Source organism: Bubalus kerabau, chromosome 17, assembly GCF_029407905.1.
Source record: "Bubalus kerabau isolate K-KA32 ecotype Philippines breed swamp buffalo chromosome 17, PCC_UOA_SB_1v2, whole genome shotgun sequence".
Taxonomy (NCBI): Eukaryota; Metazoa; Chordata; class Mammalia; order Artiodactyla; family Bovidae; genus Bubalus; species Bubalus kerabau.
The window spans coordinates 57,673,262-57,697,299 of NC_073640.1; the positions used below are offsets into that span (position 1 = coordinate 57,673,262).

Here is a 24,038-nt window from a genome sequence, read left to right on the forward strand (position 1 = left end):
CACTTACATCTGTCATCACCTCCTGTAAGGGTGTTCCATAGCATTTATTGTCACTTGTAACAATAGATAAATTATGTCTAAGCTTTGTTTAATGTACGTAACCCTCTTGACTCTGTAGCCAAACCCAGTAGATCCTCCTCTGAGCATCTTCCAGTTCCCTAGAAGCACCAGTTCACCCACCACAGGGCCTTTGCACAGGCTGTGTCCCCTGCCCTGACAGCCACCCCCTCACTCTATCCTCATCTCTCTCACAAGACATCCCCACAGTTCTGTTTTCTGTCATTTCACATGTACTTGTGCCTTTCCTCAAGAGGCCAGGGATGGGGTCTGCCTTGTTCATCACCTTAACCCCCACTTCCCTATCCCCCCAGTACAGAGCTGGCACTCAATGCTGATTCAGAGGATGAAGGAGAGATTCTTTCCATTGAAAACTGTGAGCTCCTACAACTAACTATAAGGTTTCACTGGCAGGAGGGTGGGGGACCCCCGCCCACCTCCCAGCTCAAGCTGGCAGGTCAGGCTTTCAGGAGTCAGTCCAGCGCCTGGCACTACTTGTAGGAACCAGGAAAGAGGAGACGCAAATAGAGACCAGAGAGAGGATGGTGTTTCCTTTCCCTGGAATGAGGTCATTCAGGTAGAAGACAGTAGAACTAGCTTGCAGAACTCTGTGCACCCGCTCAGCCCACTCCCGCATCCACCCGGCGTGGAGGGTTGGGAGGAGGGGGCGTTGGAGGGGAGGAGCGCCGCGCCTTTAAGGCTCCCGGAAACAGGCCTGTAAGACCGGAAGTAACCCGCTTTAGTTCCCTTCTTCACGTGGTGCAGGCCGGAAGTGACGCGCGTGGCCCGGGAGCTGCAGACGCGGAGGCCGACGGAGCCGGAGTCGCGGACGCCGCGGGGTCTCCGGGACAGGTGACCGGGGGAGGGGGACGGGAGCGCGCCCGGAGAGGGCGGGGCCTGATGCCCCACGTGGGGGCAGCGGGCGCCGGCGCTGGCGGGGTAGCCCGCCGCCCGCGGGGGCGGGGTCAGAGTACTCCGCGGGGGGCGGGGACTGGACGCCCACATGGGAAGCTAGAAGGGTGCTGAGGGGGCGGGCCGTCGGTGGGGCAGGGCCTGGGTGGGCCGGGCTCCGGACGCGTCCGGAGCTTTGGTGGGCAGCTGGGGCGGGCCCGAAAAAAGTTCTGCCGCGGCTGGGGGCGGGGCCAAATAGTACCCGGCGGGCTAGGGGCGGGGTCGGAAAGTTTCGCGTGTCCTGGAAGTGGGTCCTGGAAGTCAGGGGCGGGGCCAGGGGCTGACCCGAGGGTCGGGGCGGGGCCAGGCGCCGGTAGGGCGGAGCCAAAAAGTTTCGCAGGAACCGGGCCGCTGAGCCAGAATTTAGGGGCGCCGGGTACGGGTCAGATACTGACGTGCGGGGCGGGGGCGGAGCCAGGGGGCGTGACCAGAGGCTGGGCTCAGCAAATCGGAGGCGGGGCCAAAGTGTTAGCTGGCGAGCCGGGGGCGGGACCGGTGCCAGAAGGCGAGGAGGAGGGGGCGGGTTTAGGCTGCTGCCTGGGGCTCCTGTGGGCGGGGCCAGGAAGTTGGCCGGGGCGGTCGGACGCCGGAAGGGGGTGGGATTAGTGACGCAATGTGGGCGGGGTCAGAGGTTTGGCGGGAAAGGCGGGGCCGGAAAGTTTGCCTCTCTTCGGGGCGGGGCTGTGGCGTTCTGGACCGGGTGGAGACTGGAGCCTTTCCCTAGAAAGCCGCGTGAGGGCGGGGCAGTTTTGTCTGCGCCTGGGCGGGGAGGGTATTCACCCGGGAGGCCGAACCAGACCCGGGAAGCCTCGCCAGGGGTACCTGGGTCTGTTGGAGGAATCTGTGTTGGGGTGCTGGGGGCGGGGCTTTAATATCCCTGAGGGTAGGGGCAGCGAATAGGAATGGGGCTCGGGCTATTTTTTGAGTGTAGGGTTATAAGACGTCGCTGAAATTCCTGGGGAAGCGTTAGGTGTAGATTATTAAACGGGATGTGAGCAGCACCAGGTTGGACACAGGGAGTCGGGCTTTCTCGCGCAGGTCGTGGGAGAGGCTCTTCCTAAAGCTCTCTTGGGGTAGAGGCCTGGGTTTTAAACTCCCGGCACAGGGGTGTGGACTAGGATTTTCGTTTTGAAGGGAGCAGTGTCGGGTGTTTCCCTAAGTGGTGGGGCGGGCCCAGAACTTTCCCAGGGCGTGTGACTACATTGTTTACAGAGGAATGGATGGATCCAAAACCCTCTGGAGAGTACTGAGTCTAAACTTTTCCTGGTAGAGGGTGGGCTAGAAGAGGGGCTTCGAGAAGAGGGACTGGGAGTGAGGGCGAGAATTCCCTTGGAGTGAAGGGGGTGTGTGTGTGTGTGTGTGTGTGTGTGTGTATATGTGTCCCTTGGAGTGAAGGGTGTGTGTGTGTGTGTGTGTGTGTGTCCCTTGGAGTGAAGGGGTGTGTGGTGTGTGTGTGTGTGCGCATTTGAGGAGCCCCCAGTCTGGGACAGGAAGAGACAGATTGAGTGGAGCCATTGGCCTTAGTCCTTCTGTTCCCTCTGCCCTCAGGAGCCCCCAGTGCTGTGTCCAGATTCTGCAGGGGAGGTTTGCTGGGACCCAGGTCCCACCCTGCCAGTGGAATGGTGAGAAGAAAAATGGGGTCTTTGAGATCTGAGCTTTGGGGCAGGGGGCTTGGGAGGAGAGGTTCCCGGCCCACAGACCCTGGGGCGGGTAGAGATTTCTAGCCTCTTATCTGTCCGCCCCTCTCAGTCAGCCGCACTGGATCTGAAATCGAAGGAGGAGAAGGATGCTGAGCTGGACAAGAGGATCGAGGCTCTTCGGCGGAAGAATGAGGCCCTCATCCGGCGCTACCAGGTGCCCTAGCCCCGCCCTGGGAGACCCCATCCCCTCTCCTCCCCGCAGTGAGTTTCCCTCACCTCTCCCTTCCTTAAAACGTTTTCATGACTCCTCATCACTGTCAGGGTAAAAGCCGAGGGCCTTAGCCTGGGATTCCTCCTTTCATTCCATCATTGGTTTGTTCGTTCACAAATATTCACCAGGGCCCATTGCTCAGTGGCACTGTGGCGGCAGCGGTGATGGAGGGGACCCCGGGCCTGCCTTTCCAGGGCTGACAGGCCAGTAGGGGCCCAGCCATGGCTTCAGTCAGTGGTGAGCGAGTGGGCCAGCCTGGGATGGAGGAGCTCAGGGTTCTGTGAGAGCCCAGGTGGGGCTCTTCACCCAGCCTGGGGGATATTAAGGAGGACTTCCTGGAGGAGGGGATTCTGAGACTCGAAAGGTGAGTAGATGTTAGCCAGTCTTTTTTTTTTGGCTGCACTGCATGTCTTGTGGGGGGTCTTAGTTCCCTGATTAGGGACTGAATCCAGGCCCATGAAAGTGGAGCATGGGGTCCTAACCACTAGACCACCAGGGAGGTCCCAGCTAGTTGAAAAGGAGAGCAGAACACACTTCACACAGAGGGGACAGTTTGTGCAAAAACTTGGAGCTTAAAGTTGGAGGGTCAGATGGAGGATATTGACCTGGAGAGACCCTCTGGGGCCCGGCCACGCAGGGCCCAGAAGGCCATAAGGCTAAGAGTTTGGACTTTTTCCTAAGGGGAGCCATCGAGGGCTTTGAGTGGAAGTGGGGCCAGGTCAGAATAGGTTTGTAGGAGGACTCCTTTGGTTGCTGTGTGGTGGTAGATGGGAGGAGAGGACTCTGGAGACAAGGAGGAACCTGGGGCAGGGACTTTGTGGGGGGCGAGGGGTGGGGGCCATATGGAGAGGAGGTGCCTGGCCTGGGACAGGGCTGTTGGGAGGGACTCAGTGACTGATGGGCGGTGGCAGAAGAGGATCCAGGATGAGGCCCAGGTCCCTGTCACAGGTGCCAGAGTAGGTGTTGGGGCTGTCCCTGAGATAGGAGAAGGAGTAGGTTTCATTTATTCATTCTTCATGCATTCATTCATTAAAAAAAAAAAAAAAAAAAAAGGATGTTGAGCCTCTGTTGTGTGCCAGGCAGTGTTCCAGGCTTGGGGTATACATCAGTGAACAAAACAGATATTCCTGACACAGAGTAGATTCTGTTATGGGGAGGAACCAGATAAGAAGCAAAATAGACATAATGTCATGATGTGAAGGGGGTGGGTGGTGTGTGGAGAATGGCAGGCAAGGTGGTCAGGGAAGGCCTTCCTGAGAAGGGGACCTTTGAGCAGAGACCTGCAGGAGGTGAGGGATTGGAGAATCTATGGAGAAGGGGCATTTCCAGCAAAGGGAACAGCAGGTGCAAAGGCCCTGAGGCAGGTTTGAACATGGTATATTCCAGGCACAGTGAGAGGGTCACAGTGAGCAAGAGGAGAGTGGGAGATGAGGATGGGATGGTAACGAGACCACACCCTGTGAAGCCCCATTGGCTGTGGGGGAGCCTTTGACTCTGGCTCAGAGGGTCTGAGCAGGGGCACCGCCTGGTATGCTTAGAGGGAAGAAGTGACCACCTTTCTTGTCTAGAGCTCCAGACAGAGGTCTGCGCTGGGGCCGACTTGGGGCTATTCAGGGGGCTGTGGGAATCTGGCCGGTACACAGGACCCCTGATAGCTGCTATCTCTGATCTCCCAGGAGATTGAGGAGGATCGGAAGAAAGCTGAACTGGAGGGAGTAGCAGTGACAGGTCCCCGGAAGAGCCGCTCGGTGGAGAAGGAGAATGTGGCAGTGGTGAGCTCCATGCCAGGGTGGGACTCGCGAGGATGGGCGGGTGAGAGTGAGACCTAAGAGCCTTCCCCACTGTCCCAGGCCTGTGGGGCCTCAACCCTGGCAGCCGCCCTCTGGGCCTGTGGTGTCCTGGTCTCCCTGCCCCAGTGACCTTTCCCCCCTCCCCCTTTTCCAGGAGAAGAACCTGGGTCCTTCCCGGAGGTCTCCAGGGACCCCTCGGCCTCCAGGGGTCAGCAAGGGAGGCCGGATCCCCCCTCAGCATGGAGGCCGGGCAGGCATGGGCCGGACATCCCGCAGCTGGGAAGACAGTCCCGGGGAGCAGCCTCGGGGAGGTGCTGGGGGCCGTGGCCGGAGGGGTCGGGGCAGGGGGTCCCCTCATCTCTCTGGAGGTGGTGACGCCTCGACTGCCGACCGCAAATCCAAGGTAGGAGCCGAGGGGGCTGACGTCTGCCTGAAGTCCGTTGGGGAGGCTCAGTGTTGTCCTGTTGCTCTTTCTGTCCTGCTCACAAATGGATTTTCTCCTTCATCCATCGTTTACTGTCTCTCTTTTCTTTTCTGGACCCTCGCTCCGGCTCTGTTTCATCTCTTTCCCTTGCTTCTTCTCTCCCCCAGACCAGCACTGTGGTCCCTGTCTCTTTCTGTCTCCCATTTTGCGCTCTGCTGTGTGCTTGGTCATCTGCCTTCCCTTCCCTTTGTCTCTTTTTGGTGGTATCTGGTGGGTTCTGTCCAGCGCGCGTGCTTTGCTCATTCGTGTGTGCGTGCACATGTGCTCTCTCTCTGTCATTCCCTGAATTAGTTGGCAGGGAGCGGTGAGGTTCTTACTGTACCTGCTCTCAGCACCCCACCACGCAGATTAGCAGAGTGGGAAGTTGCCAAGCCTGGTCATTTAGACGACAACTTTCTATGAGTTCCCTGTCCTTGGGCAGCTCACTTCCCCTCTAGGAGATTTCAGTTCTCACTCTTAAATAGGAATGAAAATCAGGTTTAAAGATTTTCATAAGCATCGTGTGACATCAGGCATAGAAACCCTCAGATTAAACGCTCAAGGTATGTTGCTTAAGGATGTTTAGAAAGACGCCAAAGTGCCATGGCGTTAATCAAATGGAAGTTTATTTCTCTCTTGTATGCTGAGTCTTGGAAATGCAAGTGTTCCCAGCATCTTGGGCACATGCTCATCTAAAATTCTGTTGCCACCCAGGGGGGAAAACTGACCTAAGAAAGGGAGGAGAGTGGATCGTGGGGGTCACCTGGCCATCTGTCAGGTTGTACTGTGGCAGCCATTGCAGGGGTCCCCAGCCCCTCTCCCAGGCTCAGCATTTTGCCAGAAGGATCAACAACTGAGATTTATTACAGGGAAAGAATAGAAAGCAAAATCAGTAAAGGGAAAAGGCCCATGAGCCAGAGTCTGGAGGATACCAGGCACTAGCTTCCAAGAGTCTGCGTCCAGTGGAGACACAAATTGTTGTTTAGTCACTGAGTTGTGTCTGCCTCTGTGACCCCGTGGGCTGTAGCCTGCCAGGCTCCTCTGTTCATGGGATTTTCCAGGCAAGAATACTGGAGTGGGTTGCCATTTCCTACTCCAGGGGATCTTCCCCACCCAGGGATCAAACCTGTGTCTCTTGCATTGGCAGGCAGATTCTTTACCACTGAGCTACCAGGGAAGCCCAAAGACACATAGGCTGCACTTAATTGTTCTTCATTGACAACATATGTCAAAGTTCATCTACTGGGGACTCATTAGAGAGCTAGTACCCAGGCTTCTTATCCGAGGCAGGTCACATAGGTCCCCTCTGCCTAGTACACACCCAAATTCCAGACCCTAGAAGGAAAGTGGGTGTTCAGCATACACTGTATTGTTTGCAGAAGAAGCCTAGGCACGTGGAGCCCCGCTTACTGGTTAACTGTTGACAGGACGTGCAGAGAGCCAGTGTCCAGGTGCCAGCCAGGGGCTGCCTTGCATAACAGGTCTAAGGAGAGAGCCTCAGATGGTGACGAACGCTCAGATTGAGTAGTTCTTTCTGACGCCCTGTGTGTGTCTGTCTCTGTCCTCCCCTCCTCCCCCCAACAAGGAGTGGGAGGAGCGGCGGAAGCAGAACATCGAGAAGATGAACGAGGAGATGGAGAAGATTGCAGAGTACGAGCGCAACCAGCGGGTCAGTGCCACGGGCGCCCCCTGGCTGCGGGGTGGAGCCGCCGGGTCGGGGGAGCCCTCCAACACCCCCACCCCCAACCAACTCCGCCTGCCCGCAGGAAGGCGTGCTGGAGCCCAACCCAGTGCGGAACTTCCTGGACGACCCCCGGCGACGCAGTGGGCCCCTGGAGGAGCCTGAGCGGGACCGCCGGGAAGGCAGCCGCCGGCACGGGCGCAACTGGGGGGGCCCTGACTTTGAGCGGGTGCGCTACGGCCTCGAGCAGGAGCGGCAGGTGGGTGTGGGCGGCTGGGCCCCGACTGCTGCCCAGCAGCCGGTCTCTGGGTTCCACGGGGAGGGATGTGTGTCGAATGCCGGGCTTAGAGCAGGAAGCTACCCTCCAGTTGATGGTTGCCCCAGAGCCATACTACCTTCTTTTTGTAGCTTTATGATCTGTTTTGGTGTGGTTTTCCTCCTTACTAATGTTAGTGATGTTTACTGGGTACCGGCTGAGGGCCAGGCACTGTTTAGGGTGCTGGGGCTAAATCAGTGGCCATGTAATAAGATGTCAGATAATGCTGAATGTTGGGGAAGAAGGCTCCAGCCCAGCCAGGTGAGGGCACGGAGAATAGAGAAGGATCTGGGGCGGCCTCTCTGAGGTGCCACGTGAGCAGTTACGGCTTTGATCTCTATCCTGTCACCTCCTCCTCCTATGACCTTGAGCCAGGGGCTCTACCCAGGAGTTTAGAAGGCCTCAGGGAAGGGGTGCAGGGGCGAGAGTGGTGGGTGGAGCCCTGACTGCCCATCTGCTTGGGGCAGGGCCGCCGGGCCGGCCTGGGCGGCGCCGGGGACATGACGCTCTCCATGACCGGCCGAGAGCGGTCCGAGTATCTGCGCTGGAAGCAGGAGCGGGAGAAGATAGACCAGGAGCGGCTGCAGAGGCACCGCAAGCCCACTGGCCAGTGGCGGCGGGAGTGGGATGCCGAGAAGACGGATGGCATGTGAGTCTCCGCCCTGCCCACCCCTATGGGGCTCCTCTACCTTCGCGCTGACTTCTGACTCCTTGGCCTCTCTCGGGTTTCTCGTCGTGTGTATCAGTTAGCACGAGCTGGGTAACACTGCATAACCATCGCCAAATCTCAGGGCCACAGAAAAGCGTTTCTTTTTCTTTTTCTTAAACACCTAAAGCATTTTGTATTGGGGTATCGCCAATGTAACAACAAATGTTGTGATAGTTTCAGGTGAACGGCAAAAGGACTCAGCCATACCTTTTTTTACAACCATTTGTTTATTTATGTATTGGCTGCATCAGGACTCAGTTATGGTGTGCAGGCTCTTCACTGTGACCTGCAGGCACCAGGGGGCCTGGGCTCAGCTCTTGCGGGAGGCAGGCTTAGTTGCTCCAAGGCCTGTAGGGTCTTAGCTTGCCCAATCAGGGATTGAGCCCAGATCCTCTGCCCTGGAAGGTGGATTCTTAACCACTGGACCGCCAGGGAAGTCCCGAAACATTTCTTTTTCCTATGCTCACCGCTCTTCTAAGTTGGGCTGATTCAGGTTGGACTGGAAGCTGTGGGTCCAGCTGGGGTTGAACTCACTTCCGCCCTGCATGTGTACATTCTGGCGTTCGCGCTGAGGGATGGGGCTACTGGGGGAAGCACTGGCCATAGTACTGGCAGATATGCAGGAGGGAGAGTGAGACACTTCCCCGTTCTGTTAGCCAGCAGACCCCACCTTGCAGCAGCAGGAAATTAAACTGGCAGCTTGATAGTACTGCTGTGGTTCTACAGAAGGGTGCGGATGTGAGTTCTCATGCAGGGAGGGCGTGAAGAATTACAGCGATGACCCCTTGGCATCCTCCCTTCATCCCTCTAACTGTGTCCCCCACCTACCCAAGCACCTTATCCTGGTGGCATTATTATTCTCAGGTCTGACTCTGTTGCTTTTCGGGTCCCAGGAAACATCCCATTAGTCAAAGCGAAGGCATCATCCACAGGAGGGCTAACTGCCATAGCAAAGGCGGAGAAGAGTCCGGAAGAGCTGCTGAACGGCAGTCTTAAGATGGACAGCTGTCATTTTTACATCATCCTCTATCCTTTGCCACAGCGCTGGCTAAAGAAAGAGGATCTTGTCTGTGTGCCTGGAGGTCGGAGTATTTATTTTTGGATTGTGAGCTAAGCCTTTGCCAGCGTGAGAAACATTTTGCACAGATATCTTAGCTGATGTTTCTGAGGGGGAGGCAGGTGAGCTTTTTGGAGATGTTCTTGGGCTTAAGACTGAGAAAGTCCCCTTACCTCCCCACAGCAGCCTGCAGCAAGTCTCATGTTTGCATTGAATAGAGCAGATTGTGCAGTGAATAGAGCTAATGCCACATGCTGAAGAATAATGAAGCAGAGTATGGAGAGGTTTGGAGGCTACTGTTTTAGACCTAGATAATGTATGTAATTGGGCTTCCCAGGTGGCACTAGTGGTAAAGAACCCGCGTGCCAATGCAGGAGACATAAGAGATGAGGATTCAATCCCTGGGTCAGGAAGACCCCCTGGAGGAGGGCATGGCAACCCACTCCAGTATTCTTGCCTGGAGAATCCCATGGACAGTGGAGCCTGGTGGGCTGCAGTCCATGGGGTCGCAAAGAGTTGGACACGACTGAAGCGACTTAGCATGCAACACAGTGTATGTAATAATACGTGATTGGAAAGGTTAGGCCTGAAGGAGGTAACGGAGCAGGCCCCAGAGAGATCGGAGGAAGCGAGCCCCAGGAGCAGCACGTGCAAAGGTCATGCGGCAGGAGCTCTGTGGTAGGAGAACTTGCTAAGCTCGGGAGGTGAGAGAGAGAGATTTAGATGAGGCTGGACAGGAAGCTGGCGATGTTGAACTTGCACATTCTTGTTGAGATCGGGAATTGCTGTCAAATACTGACCATTTTTCTGCGTTTGTACTACCATGTCACATCTGCCTTTTGTCTTTCACCTGATTCTGAGCTTTAATCAGTGACATGCTCCCGCATTCAGTTGATGACCTTGTGGTCTGTGATCTTGATTTCTAACCATGGCCCCCATCTCCCCCAGTGACTCTTCCTGCCCTACCTGTTCTCCCTGTGCCACCAGCTGCCTGCTCACCCCTTTCTCTTTGCCCAGGTTCAAGGATGGCCCAGCCGTGGCCTTGGAACCATCCCACCGCTATGGTGAGTGGGAGTTCTTGGGTGGGGTGAGGCAGCTGGCTGGGCCAGGAGGGTTGGGGCAGGGTGGGGTGGGGGTAGCTTGTACTGTGCCCTCCACCCCTGACTTCCCCTGGGTTTTGTTGCAGATGACCAGGCTTGGGCCCGGCCCCCCAAGCCCCCCACTTTCAGGGAGTTCCTGTCCCAGCACAAAACTGAGGTCAGCCGCAGAAAGAAGAAGAGCAGCCGACCCCAGCCTAAGGCAGTGCCCCGTGCCTACAGGTGGGGGCCCCCTTCCCCTTGCACTTGCACAACCCCAGTGGGCCTGTGTGCCTCTACCCCTGCTTGTTCTCTGGCTGTGGGTTTTGGGGATATTTCTGTCCTTTCTTGGCCCTATCTGTCTCTCAGGCACTTGTCTCCCTGTGGGTCAGGCACTTGGTTTCAGGGGTGTCGGGGCCTGGCTGTCACTTTACCCTCATCTGTCCCCTCCTGCCCTCCCACCCATCTCTTCTGCCTACCTGGCCCCTCTCTGCCTGGTCACCTCTTGACACCAGGACACACGCCCTGTTTCCTCCTCGGTGCTCTAGCCTGCCGGCTCCTTGTCTGGGAATCCCAAAGACCCGCTGTCTCCACCTGTTGAATTTTGCAGCTCTGTGTCTGGGGACGAGCCTGGCGTGGGAAGCCCCTTTCTCCTGTCCATCTGGGTTTTATTCCTTTCCTCTGTCCCCTCCAGTGACCACGATGACCGCTGGGAGACGAAGGAGGCCGTGTCCGCCGCTCCCGAGCCCCCGCAACCTGCTCTCCCCAAGGAGGCGCCCATGCAGGTAGGGCGGACTGTCAGCTCCCGGCAGGCAGCACGGCGTGGGGGTGCCTGGGGCCTGCAGCCTCTCCCTGACCTGCCTTGTGTTCCTCACAGCTGCCTGAGACCCCGGCCCCTGCCCATCGGCCTCCTGAGGATGAGGGCGAGGAGGGCGAGGATGAGGGGGAATACGGGGAGGATGAGGAGTGGGAAGACGTGAGTGAGGATGACGAGGAGGAGGAGGAGATCGAGGAAGAAGAGGAGGCTGATGATGAGGAAGAAGAACCAGCCAGAGATCACCAACCCCAGGAGGCTGAGCCCAGCGGGAGCCCCGCCAGGGAACATGGTGACAAAGAGCCCGCCAGGCCGGAGGAGCCCCTGCCGCTCCCCCAGGCCCCTGCCACGCCTTCCAGCCCCTTCTCGCCCCCTGGGGGCCACCAGCCTGTGTCCGACTGGGGTGAAGAGATGGAGCTGAATTGTCCCCGGACCGCCCACCCGGCAGATGCTGTCTCTCCGGGTGAGGCCTGGCCGTTTGAAAATGCATGAAGCTGGCTGCTTGTGTGTGTGCTCGAGGGGTGCATGGAGGACCCTGGGACCCCGTGTGCCCTGGCGGCTAGGGAGGACAGTCCATGCCTGTCTCTAGAAGGCCCACCCCCAGATCCTGCCCTGCCCTGAGCCATTCAGAGCGCCCTCCCCAATAAAGAGATGACTTCCTCAAATGACACTTCCCATGTGTGTCCTTAAACCCCCTCTCACTCCCCCAGAGCCTTTGTCTTGGTGGGGGGCGGGGGGGGGGGGTGGTGGTATTTGGAGGGGAATGGGCTTGATTGGGCCTCCCCCTTTCCCAGGAGGTGACCAGCCAGCCCCTGCCTCCTTGGAGAGTGGGCCCAGCGCCCCAGGAACCCAGAAAGCTGAAGAGGAGGGGTCTGAGGCAGCTCCAGGTTGGGGGAGTGGCTGGGGTGGTGGAGGTGGCTTTCCTTCCGCTTCCTCTTGGGTTGAGGGGAGGAGGGTTTGGGGGCAGTAGAATGGAGTGGATGCGTCTCCATTATGGGTGTGGGGTAGCTGCTGGCCCGGGGATGGGGTGAGAGGGGCGGGGCTAGGCTGTTGGGTGGGAACGAATCCAGGGTCAAGGGGGTGGAGCTATAGGGAGGACCTCCCAGAGGAGCCACTAGAAATTGAGTGTGTTTGGGGGTGAGGGGGTGGGGCCAGGGTGGGATTAGGAGGTAGAGGGCTACCCCAGGGGTTCTGCAAATTAATCTAGAAACAAGGGGGTGAGTTAAATTGATAGGAGCTCAGAGCAGGATTTGAACTACAAATCGATCAAAAAGAACCGGGAGGAGTAATGGATCTAGCTGTGGGTGTGGTTACAGTTTTGAGGTGTAAATTAGTAAATGGGGTAAATTAGAAATACATAACATATTGAGGTAAAAATTGTGGAGTCTAGCGGACCTGGAGCAACAGGCAGAACCCAGTCTCCACCTCCACCAGGCGGAAGCCGGGTTGTGGACCTCCGACCTCCCCAAGGAGTAGGGGTTAGGACTTGGGGGCATAGCCAAGGAAGGTTTGGTTAGGACTCAGAAGGTGGGCAAGGGAAGTGGAGGTAGATCCTGTAGGGCAGGCTTGCTAGAGGTTGGCATATGTCCGTGGGGTGAGGCTGGGATGGGAGAGGACAGAGTTTAGGATGGCGGCTGAGGTCGGGGCACCCGAAGCGCTTTGTCTTTGGGTCACGTGACTGCGATCTCGCTCTGTCAGATTATGTATTCGATTGTAAACAGGGATCTGTTACGGGGGTGTGTGTCTCCGTAGATCCTCTCCGAGGATTAAAGGAGCCTGAGACTCGTAAACCGCTTAACGCAGGGTGGGCGGCAGCCAGGCTTGGTGGGGCGGAGGGGCGGGGCTAGGGTGTTCGGGGCCGGCGGTGGGGGGCGGGGTTACTGTTGCCCTCAGGTGACCGCCCCTTCTCTTCGCAGAGGCGGACCCCGAGGGCCAAGAGACAGCAGAGATCGCCGACTTCCAGAGGGTGCGTTTCTGCAAGGTGGTAGCGGCCGCTTCGCCACCGGGGGCCGCCCGCTGACCGCGCCCGCCGACTGCGGCTTCCGCGCTCTGCACTAACCTTCCGCCGCCTCGCTCCTCTACCCTCTGCTTCCGCCACTCCAGCCAGGAGAGGGTTAAATGTAAGGGCGGCGGGAGGAGCCAGGGATAGTGAACCGGGTGGGGCCAGGGCAATAGTCCAGTCTCACAAATAGGGGGCGCCGTAGCCCCAGGGTGTCTGAGATACCCCCGAGTTACCCACTTTTGGAGGCCATGGGGGTGTAGGTGCCAGATCCCGGGCCGTTTTCCGCCTCCAGGAGCTTACATCTGGGGCATGGCTTAATGACCGGTGACTCTTGACGGACCTGATTTTCCCCCTCCGCAGAACCGGTCCTTATTAAACGCAGTGCTTCCGCTAACCTTTGAACTGTATTTCTGGCGGGGGCAGGCTGGGTTGCTGTGCTTGCGGGCTTGTCCGTGGCGGCAGAGGCGGGAGGAAGGGGCTCTTTCTTCCTCCACCCCCCTGATACGTCTTCCCTCCCTCCCTCCCACAGGCCTCCCCGAATTCCTGAAGACGCTGCTGGGAGGGGACTGACGCTTCCCCGCCTTGATGGGGAGGGGGCGGCAGGAGGGGCTTAGTCTGGATCTCCGAGCTGTGCTCTGTCTTCCCCGGAGCCCACTTTGGACCCCATGGTTTTAGAGAGGGAGAAATTGAGGGTGGCGGGGGAGGAGACGGGGAGGGGACGTGACTGGGTTGTGGGGCGGAGCTGGAGCTTCGGGGCCAGAATTTAGACCTGAACACACAAAATGTGGAGGAAGAGGCGCGTCCAGCGAGGGGCGTGGTTAGGGTGTTTGGGGCCCGCATTCTAATGGAGTTTAAAACACGGAAAGGTGTTAGGAAGTGAGGTAGAACCACAGCGCAGATTTAGATGGGAATCCCTAACGCTGGTGTGGGGCACAGCCAGCAGCAGAGAGCTTGGTTTAGAATGGGGTGCTCAAACTAGTGGAGTGAGGAGGAGAAAAGAGGCGGAATCTGGATTGAAGATAGATGAGGGTAGGGGGAGAAGACGGCGAAATCGAATGCTAGAGTAGCGTTTAACTTGGCTAAAGGCAAATTACAACTGGGGCAGGGCTTAAAAGGCTTGAGCTTGGCAAGGGAGCGGCGGAGCTAGATGCCGGGGAGAAGTCTGAGTTCCGAAAGGGGATGGGTAGGGCGTGGGGAGGAGGAGAGAAGAGAGCGGAGGTAAGCTCCGGGGCCGGTATAACACCGAAGCCTGGTAGAAGTCGGCTGGGCCCAGACCAACGTTTGAGAAAAAGCGAGGTATTGCATGCTTGGGGCGGGGTCAGAACGCTGTGGTTAAGCCTTAGCTTGCTAGTGTTTGGCCGGAGGCTGAGGACGGGGCGGGCCTAGAGCGCGGAAGAGGCCCGCCCTGAGGGGGCGTGCCCACGCTGGCGGGGGCGGGGTTGGGCGGGGGAGAGTTAGAGGCCGCAGGAGGCCCGCCCACGGGGGGCGTGGCCACGCTGGCGGGGGCCGGGTTGGACGGGGAGAGTTAAGCGTGGAGGCGGGCCTCTGGAGGGGGGCGGGCCCTGTGCGGGCTGTGGCTCCGGGCCGAGTGGGCTGCGGGGATGCGGGGCACGAGCTGCGTGGGCGGCGGCGGCGAGAGCCCGGGTGGCGCAGGGCTGAGCGAGGGCCCGCGGGGCCGTTGGCTGCGCCTAGCACCGGTCTGTGCCTACTTTCTCTGCGTCTCGTTGGCTGCCGTGCTGCTCGCTGTCTACTACGGTCTCATTTGGGTTCCCACGCGGCCCCCTGTAGCCCCAGCCGGCCCACCGCCTAGCGCGCAGTCCTCTCTGTGCGGCGCTCGCGCGGGTGCGCTGCCTGCCCCAGCGCCCGCCGCCGCCTCGGTCTCTTGCCTTCTGGGAGCCCCTGGCGGGCCGAGACCCCAGCTCGAGCTGCCGCGCAGCCGCCGCCGCCGCCACAGCGACCCCAGCCGCCGCCGCCCGAGCCGCCAGACGCTGGGGGAGACGCAGGAGGCCGCAGCGGGGCGAGGACCCGGGTAACCTTCCTTTTCACCCAAGATGGACCGCCAGCCTTCGAGAGCCCGGCGCCCTCGCCGCGGATGCGCCGGTCCCGAATTGGTGTCTGGCTCCCTCGTCATGACATCGTCTAGCGTCTGCGGAGCTGTCATCCTGAAGAAGGGGGGGCGAAGGGGAGCCGGCCCTGGTCCTCGATCCTCGCAGCTCCTCCGCCGTCAGGCCGGGTCCTCCACCAGGCAGACCCCATACTGATCACTGCCTCCTGCTCCTCCTAGGATTCTGTGCACGGAGCCCTCAGCCTGCCCCTCTCCTCCCTCCCTGAATCTCCGTGTGCATCTATCCACCTGCAATAAACTCCAGCCCCAGCTGCCTCGTGCTTGTTTGTCGTGTTGTCTGCAGAGGGGCCTCCCCTCTCAAGTTTGTGAGGGCAAGCCCTTCCTGGCATCAGGGCATCGCCTCTCACTCTGGGTGGGCTGTGTGCGTTCTCCCCTTCCCTGGTGGGGTGGTGGTGTCATTTTTTTCTTCCATCGCCATCGTTTATTTTCTGGGTTGGGGTGAGAAGACGCTTATCCGCAATAAGGTAGTTGAAGGTCAGACGGTATGAGGGGCTTAGCAGATTTTTGCATGCTTGCAGAGGACAAGTGCCTCTGGAGAGAAGAGGGCTGGCCTCCGGTAATAGCACAGGAGACAAGACGAGAGATGGGGTGATCTCAGCGAGAACTGGGTTTCTGGGGACTGATTTGTATAACTATAGTGTCCGGCACGGAAGCTAAATCACCTGGAGAAGTCAGGATACTGCTGGAAGAGCATGAGTTCCTGGAAGCTGAGAGATGAGCGTGGACAGGGGTGGTGGTAGGACCCCTCTGGAAATCATAGAGGAAGCTATCAAAGCACCCAGCTGTCTTTGAAGCTTAGTACTGCCTCTCTGGTCTGCAATGTTGCCTGCAAACCAAGGCAGAGCAACCTGAGTCCTGCTAAAAGAGTCAGAGGCGGCTGAGTCCGTTTTCCTACCCAGATGACTAAGGTCTAGCTCTGGGCAGGGTATAGGACCCTACCCTAAGCAGGAAGTGATTTCATGTCTGACCACCTCCCTTGAACTGGAGACTTCCTTAGGATGGTGAAGCGGAGCCTCCTCCTTCAGACTGGGACAGCTGTCCATCTGTACCCGGCTAGGAACGTCAATCTGTTTACCTCCCCTCCTTCCTTCTACCCCTTCCAGCACCACTTGCCAGACGGTGTCTCTAGGATGAATGGAATTCAGGAAGCCGGCACCCCTTTCCAGTTAGTATAGATGGTGGTTAGGAGCACTGATCTTGGGGCCAACAAACCCAGATTCAAATCCCAGCTCTTCCTTTCACTAGCTGTGTGACTGGGCAGCTAACCCAACCTCTCTGGTCCTGTAGAATGAAGATGATCATAGTATTTATCCCATAAAGTTTTTCTGAGGATTGAGGAAGCTGGTGATCTGAAGCCTTTAGAGTACCATGACATGTTCTCGCTCGCCACTCTCCTCTGTCCCTGGGGCTTTAAAAGCCACAGCTTGGATCCCAAGGGATTGCCAGTCAGTCCAGAACTCTGGACTTCAGCCAATGGTGAGTTAGAGGGAGGGACTCTATTCTTGTTCCCACCGGCTCCCCATTCTCTGATTCTCAACGCTCTTCTCCCAGCCCGTTATCCTGCTATCTTTTCTCTGTGTCTCCCTCACCACCTTCTCTATCTTCTTTCTGTCTGTTTTTGTCTCTTTGTCTCTCAACGTTTGTGTGTCTCTGTCTCTCTCTCACGTCTCTCCATGTCTCTGTTTCTATCCCTCACTCTATTCTGACTCATTCTCTCAGCTCTGATGCTCTTGCTTCAGCTCTCTATTTCTTCTCCCTTCCTCACTTTTCTCCTCCACTTTTTTTTTTTTAACTTTGGGCTGCGCCACATGGCATGTGGGATCTTCCCAAACCAGGAATGGAACGCACCCTCCCCCCCCACCCCATTGGAAATGTGGCTTCTTAACCACTGGATCAGCAGGAAAGTCCCCTCTCCTAAACATCTCGACCCAACCCTCCTTCTCTCTCTCCCCTAGTTCAGCTCCCCTCACTCCCCTATCTCCTCCCCGCCCCCTCCCTTTTTGGTCTCTCTTCTCTTTTCCTGTTCCTCTCAGGCTCTGTTTTGGTCGCTATCTTTTAATCTTTCATTTAACAAATATTTATGCAGCTTTTACCATGTGCCAGGCTCTATTTTAAGCACTGGGGAAACAGCAAACAAAACAGGGAGACATTTATACGCAGTGGAGCCAGTATATCGGTGGGGAGACAGACAAGAAACAGAGATGAATAATGTGTTATGTCAGGTAATAATAAACACAGAGGAGAAAACTAATCAGGGGATAGGGAGTGATGATGTTTCTGGTTACTGGCTAGAAGCCTCAGAGAAGTGAGGGCAGGACCTGAAGGTCTTGGGGGAATAGTGGTCTAGGGATTGGGAACAGCAAGTGCAAAGGCCCTGAGGCTGGAGGTGCTCGGCTTGTCCAAGGAACGGCAACGATGTCAGTGTGGTTGGACCAGAGTGAATGAGGGGGCTAGTGGGAGAAAGGAGAATGCAGGTAGTTTGTACAGAACCCCATGGGCCGGGGTGAGGAGTTGGCTTTTAGTGAGGTGGAGGCTTAACCTCTGTTAAGAGGTCCTCTTAACGGGACCCTCTGACTGCCCCGTGGGGAATGAAATGTAGGGCCCAGAAAGGAGATCACTGTGGTGAGTTGGATGAGGGACAACAGTGACTAGACCAGGGTGGTGATGGAGAGGAAAGGCGGGGTGGGTGGTCAAAATGTGTGGGTATGAAAATACATATGGCATGTGAAAGAAAGTGAAAAGTGAAGTCGCTCGGTCCTGTCCGACTCTTTGCGACCCCGAGGACTGTAGCCCACCAGGCTCCTCCGTCCATGGGATTCTCCAAGCAAGAATACTGGAGTGGGTTGCCATTTCCTTCTCCAGGGGATCTTCCCAACCCAGGGATCGAACCCAGGTCTCCCGCATTGCTGGCAGACGCTTTAACCTCTGAGCCACCGGGGAAGCCTGATACATATGGCATAAAAGTTAATATTTCCACCAGTCTGAACTGTGCAATTCAGGATATTAAGTACAGTGTGTGCAACCATGACCCATCAGTCTGACAGTTGTGAAAGGACAGAGGGAGGGGCTTCCCGGGTGGTCCAGTGGCTAAGACTCTGCACTCCCAATGCAGGGGTCCTGGGTTCGATCCCTGGTGGGGAACTCGATCTCTTAAGAGATTGCATGCTGCAAGTAAAGATCCTGCATGCCCAAACGAAGATAGAAGATCCCACCTGCCGCAACTAAGGCCGGATGCAGCCAAATAAATAAATATATAAAAAAATAAAAAAGAGAGGAGGGAATGTGTCAGGGGAGCCTCTGGCTGTACCTCTCTGGGTGCAGTGGGGCTTATGTGTCTATGGAGCTGTCCTTGAGAAAGAATTGCCCATCAGAGGACTCCTGGATGGGGCTGCAATGGACTGGTGTAAGTACCCACTGTGTTGAGCTCAAGGGAGGCATGGCCTTGGCACCAATGCGGTAGGGCTGTCAGACGGCTGTGCTGTCAGCCTTAAAGGGAGAGCTGCTCAGTGCCATTCAATGGCCACCAGAGGGATCTAAACTGTTCCCGGTTCTTTCTGGCCTCATCCCCAAGCGGCTTCACCTGGTGCCCCCAGATCCAGGCACCTAAGTGCTCCTCATTACTTGTCCTTTAGAGATAAGGGAGGCCTGGTGGCTTTCCTTCAATCTGATTGGATCAGCTTGGCTCACATGACAACCCCAGAGCCAATGCTTGTGCCAGCGACCTGTCCCTGTCAGTTGCTAATTGGTTAAGATGTGGGTCCCTGAGCCACTCACTGCTAAGTGAAGGCGGGATTACGCTGAAGGTTTAGACCAATCAGGACCTACTGCGGTATCTGGCCCAAGCCGGTAGACAGCCCAACTCCTCAGCCAAACTGCAAAGACTGGGGCTGCCAGGAAGGGGCGCTAAAGAGCCGCCGTCCCCCAGGCTCCTGGCGTCTTCCCTCACGTCCAAGTTGAAGTCGAAGATTCACGAGAGTATACGTAGATGATGTGTGAAGGGCCTGCGGATAGAATCCGCTATTGCTTATTTGAAATTCCGAATTTCAAAAATCCCTGAAAACCAAAAAAAAATTTTTTTTTCTTCTTTTGGGGGTTATTTTGGCCTAGACTCACATGGTGGCAAACCAGCTAATATGCATTCTTAACAGTCTTATTTATCTCCGTTGGCGTGAATTTTCACACGTTTTGCTGCAAATATATTAACATGTCTGATGGAGAGGGGTCGGCTTCAAGCCCCTGGCAGTGTTACATAATATACGGCATTCGCTCAGAATTACCCTTCTAAAATTAGAACATTTCTGAGTTCTGAAACGCGCCTGTCCCCAAAGACTTCAGCTAAGGGATTGTGGGCCTCTAATTGGGCGCGCTGCCAAACCTAGATTCATCTTAATTATTTGTTCAACATTTATTTAATGGCTTTGGGAAGAAACTCATTTTCCATTACAATCTTTTTTTAAAAATAGAGGATGATGTTCATTTACTTGGTCCCCTTTGTTAACGACGCGCTATTTTTAGTGTGTGTGTGTGTGCATGTGAAACTGTGTCTGTGTGTATGACTCTATGAGTGTGTCTGTGTGTGAAGCTGTGTCTCTTTGTGTGTGTGACAGTATTTCTGTGTGTATGTATGGGGGGGGGTCTGTGTGAGAGATTGTGTGTAAATGAGTACGTTTGATCTTGTCTGTGTGTCTGTGTGACTGTATTTGTGAACATCTACTTATGTCTGTGTGTCATTTTGTGTGTGTGAATGTGCCTGTGGGTTTCCGAATGAATATGTATGTATGTGTGTGTGTGTGTGTGTGTGTGTGTGTGTGAATGTGCAGGAGAGGAGGCATAGTTCAGAGTTTCAAGTTAAAATGCTGAAATAAAGTCCTCATTTCATGAGACCATCTCTGCCTCCGTTTTAGAATTTCAGCAAACTACAAATGACTCAGAAATTTTGCGTGGCCAAGCAATACCTTGTATGTTCACCAGAGGGCGCCTGTCTACTTGAGCCAGAAGAAACTTTAATTCCTGGGAGTGTGCAGATTCTTGCAATGGCATCCCCCTCCAGTACTCTTGCCTGGAAAATCCCATGGACGGAGGAGACCGGTAGGCTGCAGTCCATGGGGTCGCTAAGAGTCGGACACGACTGAGCGACTTCCCTTTCAGTTTTCACTTTTCACTTTCACGCATTGGAGAAGGAAATGGCAACCCACTCCAGTGTTCTTGCCCGGAGAATCCCAGGGACGGGGGAGCCTGGTGAGCTGCCGTCTATGGGGTCGCACAGAGTCGGACACGACTGTAGTGACTTCGCAGCAGCAGCAGCAGCAGAGAAGTGCCAGGGGCAGCTAGCTCAGGCTCACCTCAGTTGTACGTGGAACAGCAGTTCTCACACTTGTTGGTCTCAGGATTCATTTTACACCCTTAAAAATTCTTGAGGACGGAGGAGTGTTTTTCTTTTTTGTATATGTGTTACATCTATCAATAATAAGTTAAGTATTACGATTGAGAAGTTAAAAAATTTAGTAACTCATTTAAAAATAACCATGGTAGGTCCATTGCATTTCTTCACCAATGTAATTGTGGTAAGAGATACACAAAAATTTTGTTGTTGTTTAGTTGCTAAGTCCTGTCTGACTCTTTTGCGACCCCACAGACTGTTACTCACCAGGCTCCTCTGTCCATGGGATCCTCCAGGCAAGAATACTGGAGTGGGTTGCCATTTCTTTCTCCAGGGGATCTTCCCGATCCAGGGATGGAACCCACGTCTCCCGCACTGCAGGTGGATTTTTACTGCTGAGCCACCAGGAAGGGTGGTATAAATGGTTAAAATGGTACATTTTTAAGCATATAAGTTCAGAGGCATCAAGTAAATTCACATTGTTGTGCAACCATCACTACTATTCATTTCCAGATCTTTTTATCTTCCCAAACTAAAATTCTGTACCCATCAAACAATAATTCCTCATCTTCCCAGTCCCAGGTCACTTCTATTCTACTTCAGGTCTCTGAGAATTTGCCTGTTCTACTACCTAATGTATAGGAAATCATGCAACATTTGTTCTTTTGCATCTGTCTCATTTCACTTAGCATCATGTTTTCAAAGTTTATTCATGTTGTAGGTGTCTCAGGCTTTCCTTCCTTTTTAAGATTGAGTTGTATGTCATTGACGCCACATTCACAGATACCACATTTTGTTTACCTATTTGTCTGTTGATAGACATTCAGAAATCGAATGTTGACATAACACTTTAAATGAGAAATGCTGTATTTTCCAAAATAAAAAAAATTAATGAAAAGATTGACAGTATTATACATTTCTGAGAATGTGTAATGTCTGGCTCAAGAGAAAACAACTGGATTTTCACAGTCACTTCTGCATTTGATCTGTTGCAATATCACAAGTCATCTGGCCTCTGGAAAAATCTGGGTGAAGTCCAGTCAAGTCATGGGGAATCCTGAGCGTGGGCTTTTCCAGCCTGTTAACCCCCAACCACACTACCCTGAAACTTCTGTGGTTGCAAAACCGCCTTTAGCCTTCCTTGTCATCTGCACTTAATATCTGGTCTGGGTACAATTAATTACGATTTTGCCAGTGCCATCTTGCTATGTGGTCCATGGATCAAAAATAAAATAAAAATAATATGGAGGTCATGAGGTCACACTGTAGCTATGTAATGATGATAAGTCTGTGGATATATAAGTCTGGCAATATATCAGATGGGCTTCTTCTCTGGCTCAGCGGTAAAGAATCTGCCTGCAAAGCAGGAGACTTGGGTTCAACCGCTGGGTCAGGAAGATCCCCTGGAGAACGAAATGGCTACCCACTCCAGTGTTCTTGCCTGGGAAATCCCATGGACAGAGGAGCCTGGTAGGCTACAGTCTATGGGGTCACAAAGAGTCGGACACGACTTAGTGACTAAAACAACAACAGTATGTCAAATATATTAAAAAACTATTTAGTAATAATTGAGTAATTAACTATCATCGGATAACAAACAACCAAAACCTGTGTGTTGATGTACACACGTTGCATGTAACTGAAAGTGAATGGGGTCTGGCTGCTTGCCATTCAGAAGCCAACAAAGAGGCAAGGTTGGTGGAGAGGAACGTTTGCTTTATTTTGGATGCCAGCATCCAGGGGTGGGGGAGGGGAGACTGCTTGTCCCCCTCCGCTGACATTCAGTGGGTAAGAGCGTTTATAGACAGAGGGAGGGGGTTCCACACGGAAACAGCACAGTCAGCTCTGACAGTCACCTTGAAACGGGTCATCCATGGTCTGCTTAGCATCATCTTAAGTACAGTCAGCCCTCAGGTCCAGTTCCCATTTCCTTGAGGTGAACGCTCAGAACTGTGGCAGCGTGTCTCAGGGCTACAGTTTGGTCATCATGTAGTTAACTTCTTCCACCTGGTGGGGGTTTCAGTATCTACCAGACAGCTCACAGGATATGGCTCAGAATATTATCCATAGCCCTTGAGGAGAAAGGTCCTTGACGATGCTGAATGACTCAACTATTATTATTTAGTCTTGTGGGGCTGTTTCCCTTTGCTTCTGCATTTTCTCACTTCTCTGATTAAACTGATTCTTTGGCTAAAGTTTTTCCACAGGCAAAAGGCAGGTGGAGGACATGACGGGGAAGGACCATAGTGTCCTGCTCCATTTCAATACGAACATGTATTGAGCTCACACTGAGAGTCAGCTGATTGTGGCTGGAGGCTCTGCTGATCTTGGCTGGGCTCTCCCATGCGTCTGAGGTCATCTGGGGCTGGAGGTGACTGCCTGCCTTGCTGATCTTGACTGGGCTGCCCCAGGTGGTTGTGGATGGGCCGGTCTTGGCTGGCCTTGGCCGGTACAACCAATGCTTGGCACTTGCAGTCTATTCCAGGAATGTTCCTCTTATTCTGATGGCGGAAGTGTGAGCTTAACTATACAGGTACACGTCAAGCCTCTGTGTTCTGTGTACCATCATGCTATTGGCCAAACAAGTCACACGGCCAAGCCCAGTATAGAGTGGCAGAAGTACATTCCTTCCAAGGTGATGAGGTGGATGGAGTGAAGGCTTCCAAAGAGGAACCTAATCTGCTGTGTGCTAAGTCGCTTCAGTTGAGTCCAACTCTGCTCCCCACGGACTGTAGCCCAACAGTCTCTTCTGTCCATGGGATTCTCCAGGCAAGAATACTGGAGTGGGTCGCCTCGCCCTCCTCCAGGGGATCTTCCCCACCCAGGGACCGAACCCTCATCTCTTATGTCTCCTGTGGGTTCTTTACCAGTAGCGCCACCTGGGAAGCCCCAATCTAATCTGCCACAGGTGGTCATGTCCCGGCCTAGGCCACATGGAGGACAGTAGGGGTCTGGAAAGGACCTGGATATTGTGCTGAAACTTGAAATTGAGAACCGAAGTATGAGCAGCCAGCAGGGATGATATGAACGGCATTAACGTTAATATTGTGCCTCAGAGGGGTTAAATAGCAATTTGCAGAACAGTAAGTGTGTGTGTTGGGGTGGTGGGTGGGTGGGAGGATGAAAACCCAGTCCATCTGACTCTGAATGGTTTCATTTCACTGTTCATTTTGCTTCTTAGCCCAAACCATATGGAGAGCCCACATGTAGGCACTCTGGTTAAAAATCCCTGCTGTGCTCCCACTTGACAGACAGAATCGACTGCCAGCTGGGTGAGCAAGCCCCCTGCGAAGGTTCAGTCGAACCTTCAGATGAGTGCTGTCCCAGCCAACATGTGACTGGCCAAAGGAAAATTCACAAGATGGTCAGGCATGTGCATCCTCACGCATGCTCAGCATTGTCTGCCTCTTTGTGACTCCATGGACTGTAGCCCACCAGGCTCCTCTCTCCATGGGGTTCTTCAGGCAAGAATCCTGGACTTCTTCAGGGTTGCCATTTCCTCCTCCAGGAGATCTTCCCCACCCGGGGACTGAACATGCATCCTCTGCGTTTCCTGCATTGGCAGGCGGATTCTTTATTCCTGAGTCACCTGGGAAGCTCCAGGTCGAGCATGTGCTAGTTCTTAAAATCCCCACACTGAATTGGCACATATTCCTTCTTCTCACGTTTCATTGGGCAAGGACAGTCACGTGGCCCCGCCAAACCT

General features: G+C 54.9%; 2 protein-coding genes across 5 annotated transcripts; both read left to right on the forward strand.

The window, feature by feature from the left end:
- Positions 1-782: 782 nt before the first annotated feature.
- Positions 783-15,572, forward strand: CCDC9 (coiled-coil domain containing 9). Of its 4 annotated transcripts, XR_008704045.1 has the most exons (16): positions 783-909; positions 2,557-2,630; positions 2,758-2,862; positions 4,596-4,691; positions 4,864-5,112; positions 6,758-6,841; positions 6,939-7,112; positions 7,637-7,818; positions 9,953-9,999; positions 10,122-10,254; positions 10,706-10,796; positions 10,889-11,288; positions 11,620-11,712; positions 12,742-12,791; positions 13,357-14,123; positions 14,879-15,017. XR_008704045.1 is itself a non-coding variant. In XM_055552508.1 (15 exons), exons 2-15 carry the CDS (start codon positions 2,628-2,630, stop codon positions 15,086-15,088), a joined length of 1,917 nt encoding a protein of 638 aa, XP_055408483.1. In that variant the 5' UTR covers positions 783-909; positions 2,557-2,627; the 3' UTR covers positions 15,089-15,572. The 4 variants fall into 4 exon arrangements, 3 of the variants coding, with proteins under 3 accessions (XP_055408483.1, XP_055408484.1, XP_055408485.1); XM_055552508.1 differs by lacking the exon at positions 13,357-14,123 and having other exon boundaries at positions 14,879-15,572; XM_055552509.1 differs by lacking the exons at positions 13,357-14,123; positions 14,879-15,017 and having other exon boundaries at positions 12,742-13,221.
- On the forward strand, positions 14,381-14,880 carry INAFM1 (InaF motif containing 1). Its single transcript, XM_055552511.1, has one exon. The coding sequence runs from the start codon at positions 14,429-14,431 to the stop codon at positions 14,858-14,860; it is 432 nt and encodes a 143-aa protein (XP_055408486.1). The 5' UTR covers positions 14,381-14,428; the 3' UTR covers positions 14,861-14,880.
- Positions 15,573-24,038: the final 8,466 nt, after the last annotated feature.

Bases quoted from the DNA above. Each gene is read 5' to 3' on its own strand.
- CCDC9 (XM_055552508.1), top strand. The intron at 11,289-11,619 runs GTGAGGCCTGGC...CCCCTTTCCCAG, and splicing joins GGCAGATGCTGTCTCTCCGG to GAGGTGACCAGCCAGCCCCT. The intron at 12,792-14,878 runs GTGCGTTTCTGC...TTTTCACCCAAG, and splicing joins AGATCGCCGACTTCCAGAGG to ATGGACCGCCAGCCTTCGAG.
- INAFM1 (XM_055552511.1), top strand. From the start codon at position 14,429: ATGCGGGGCACGAGCTGCGTGGGCGGCGGCGGCGAGAGCCCGGGTGGC.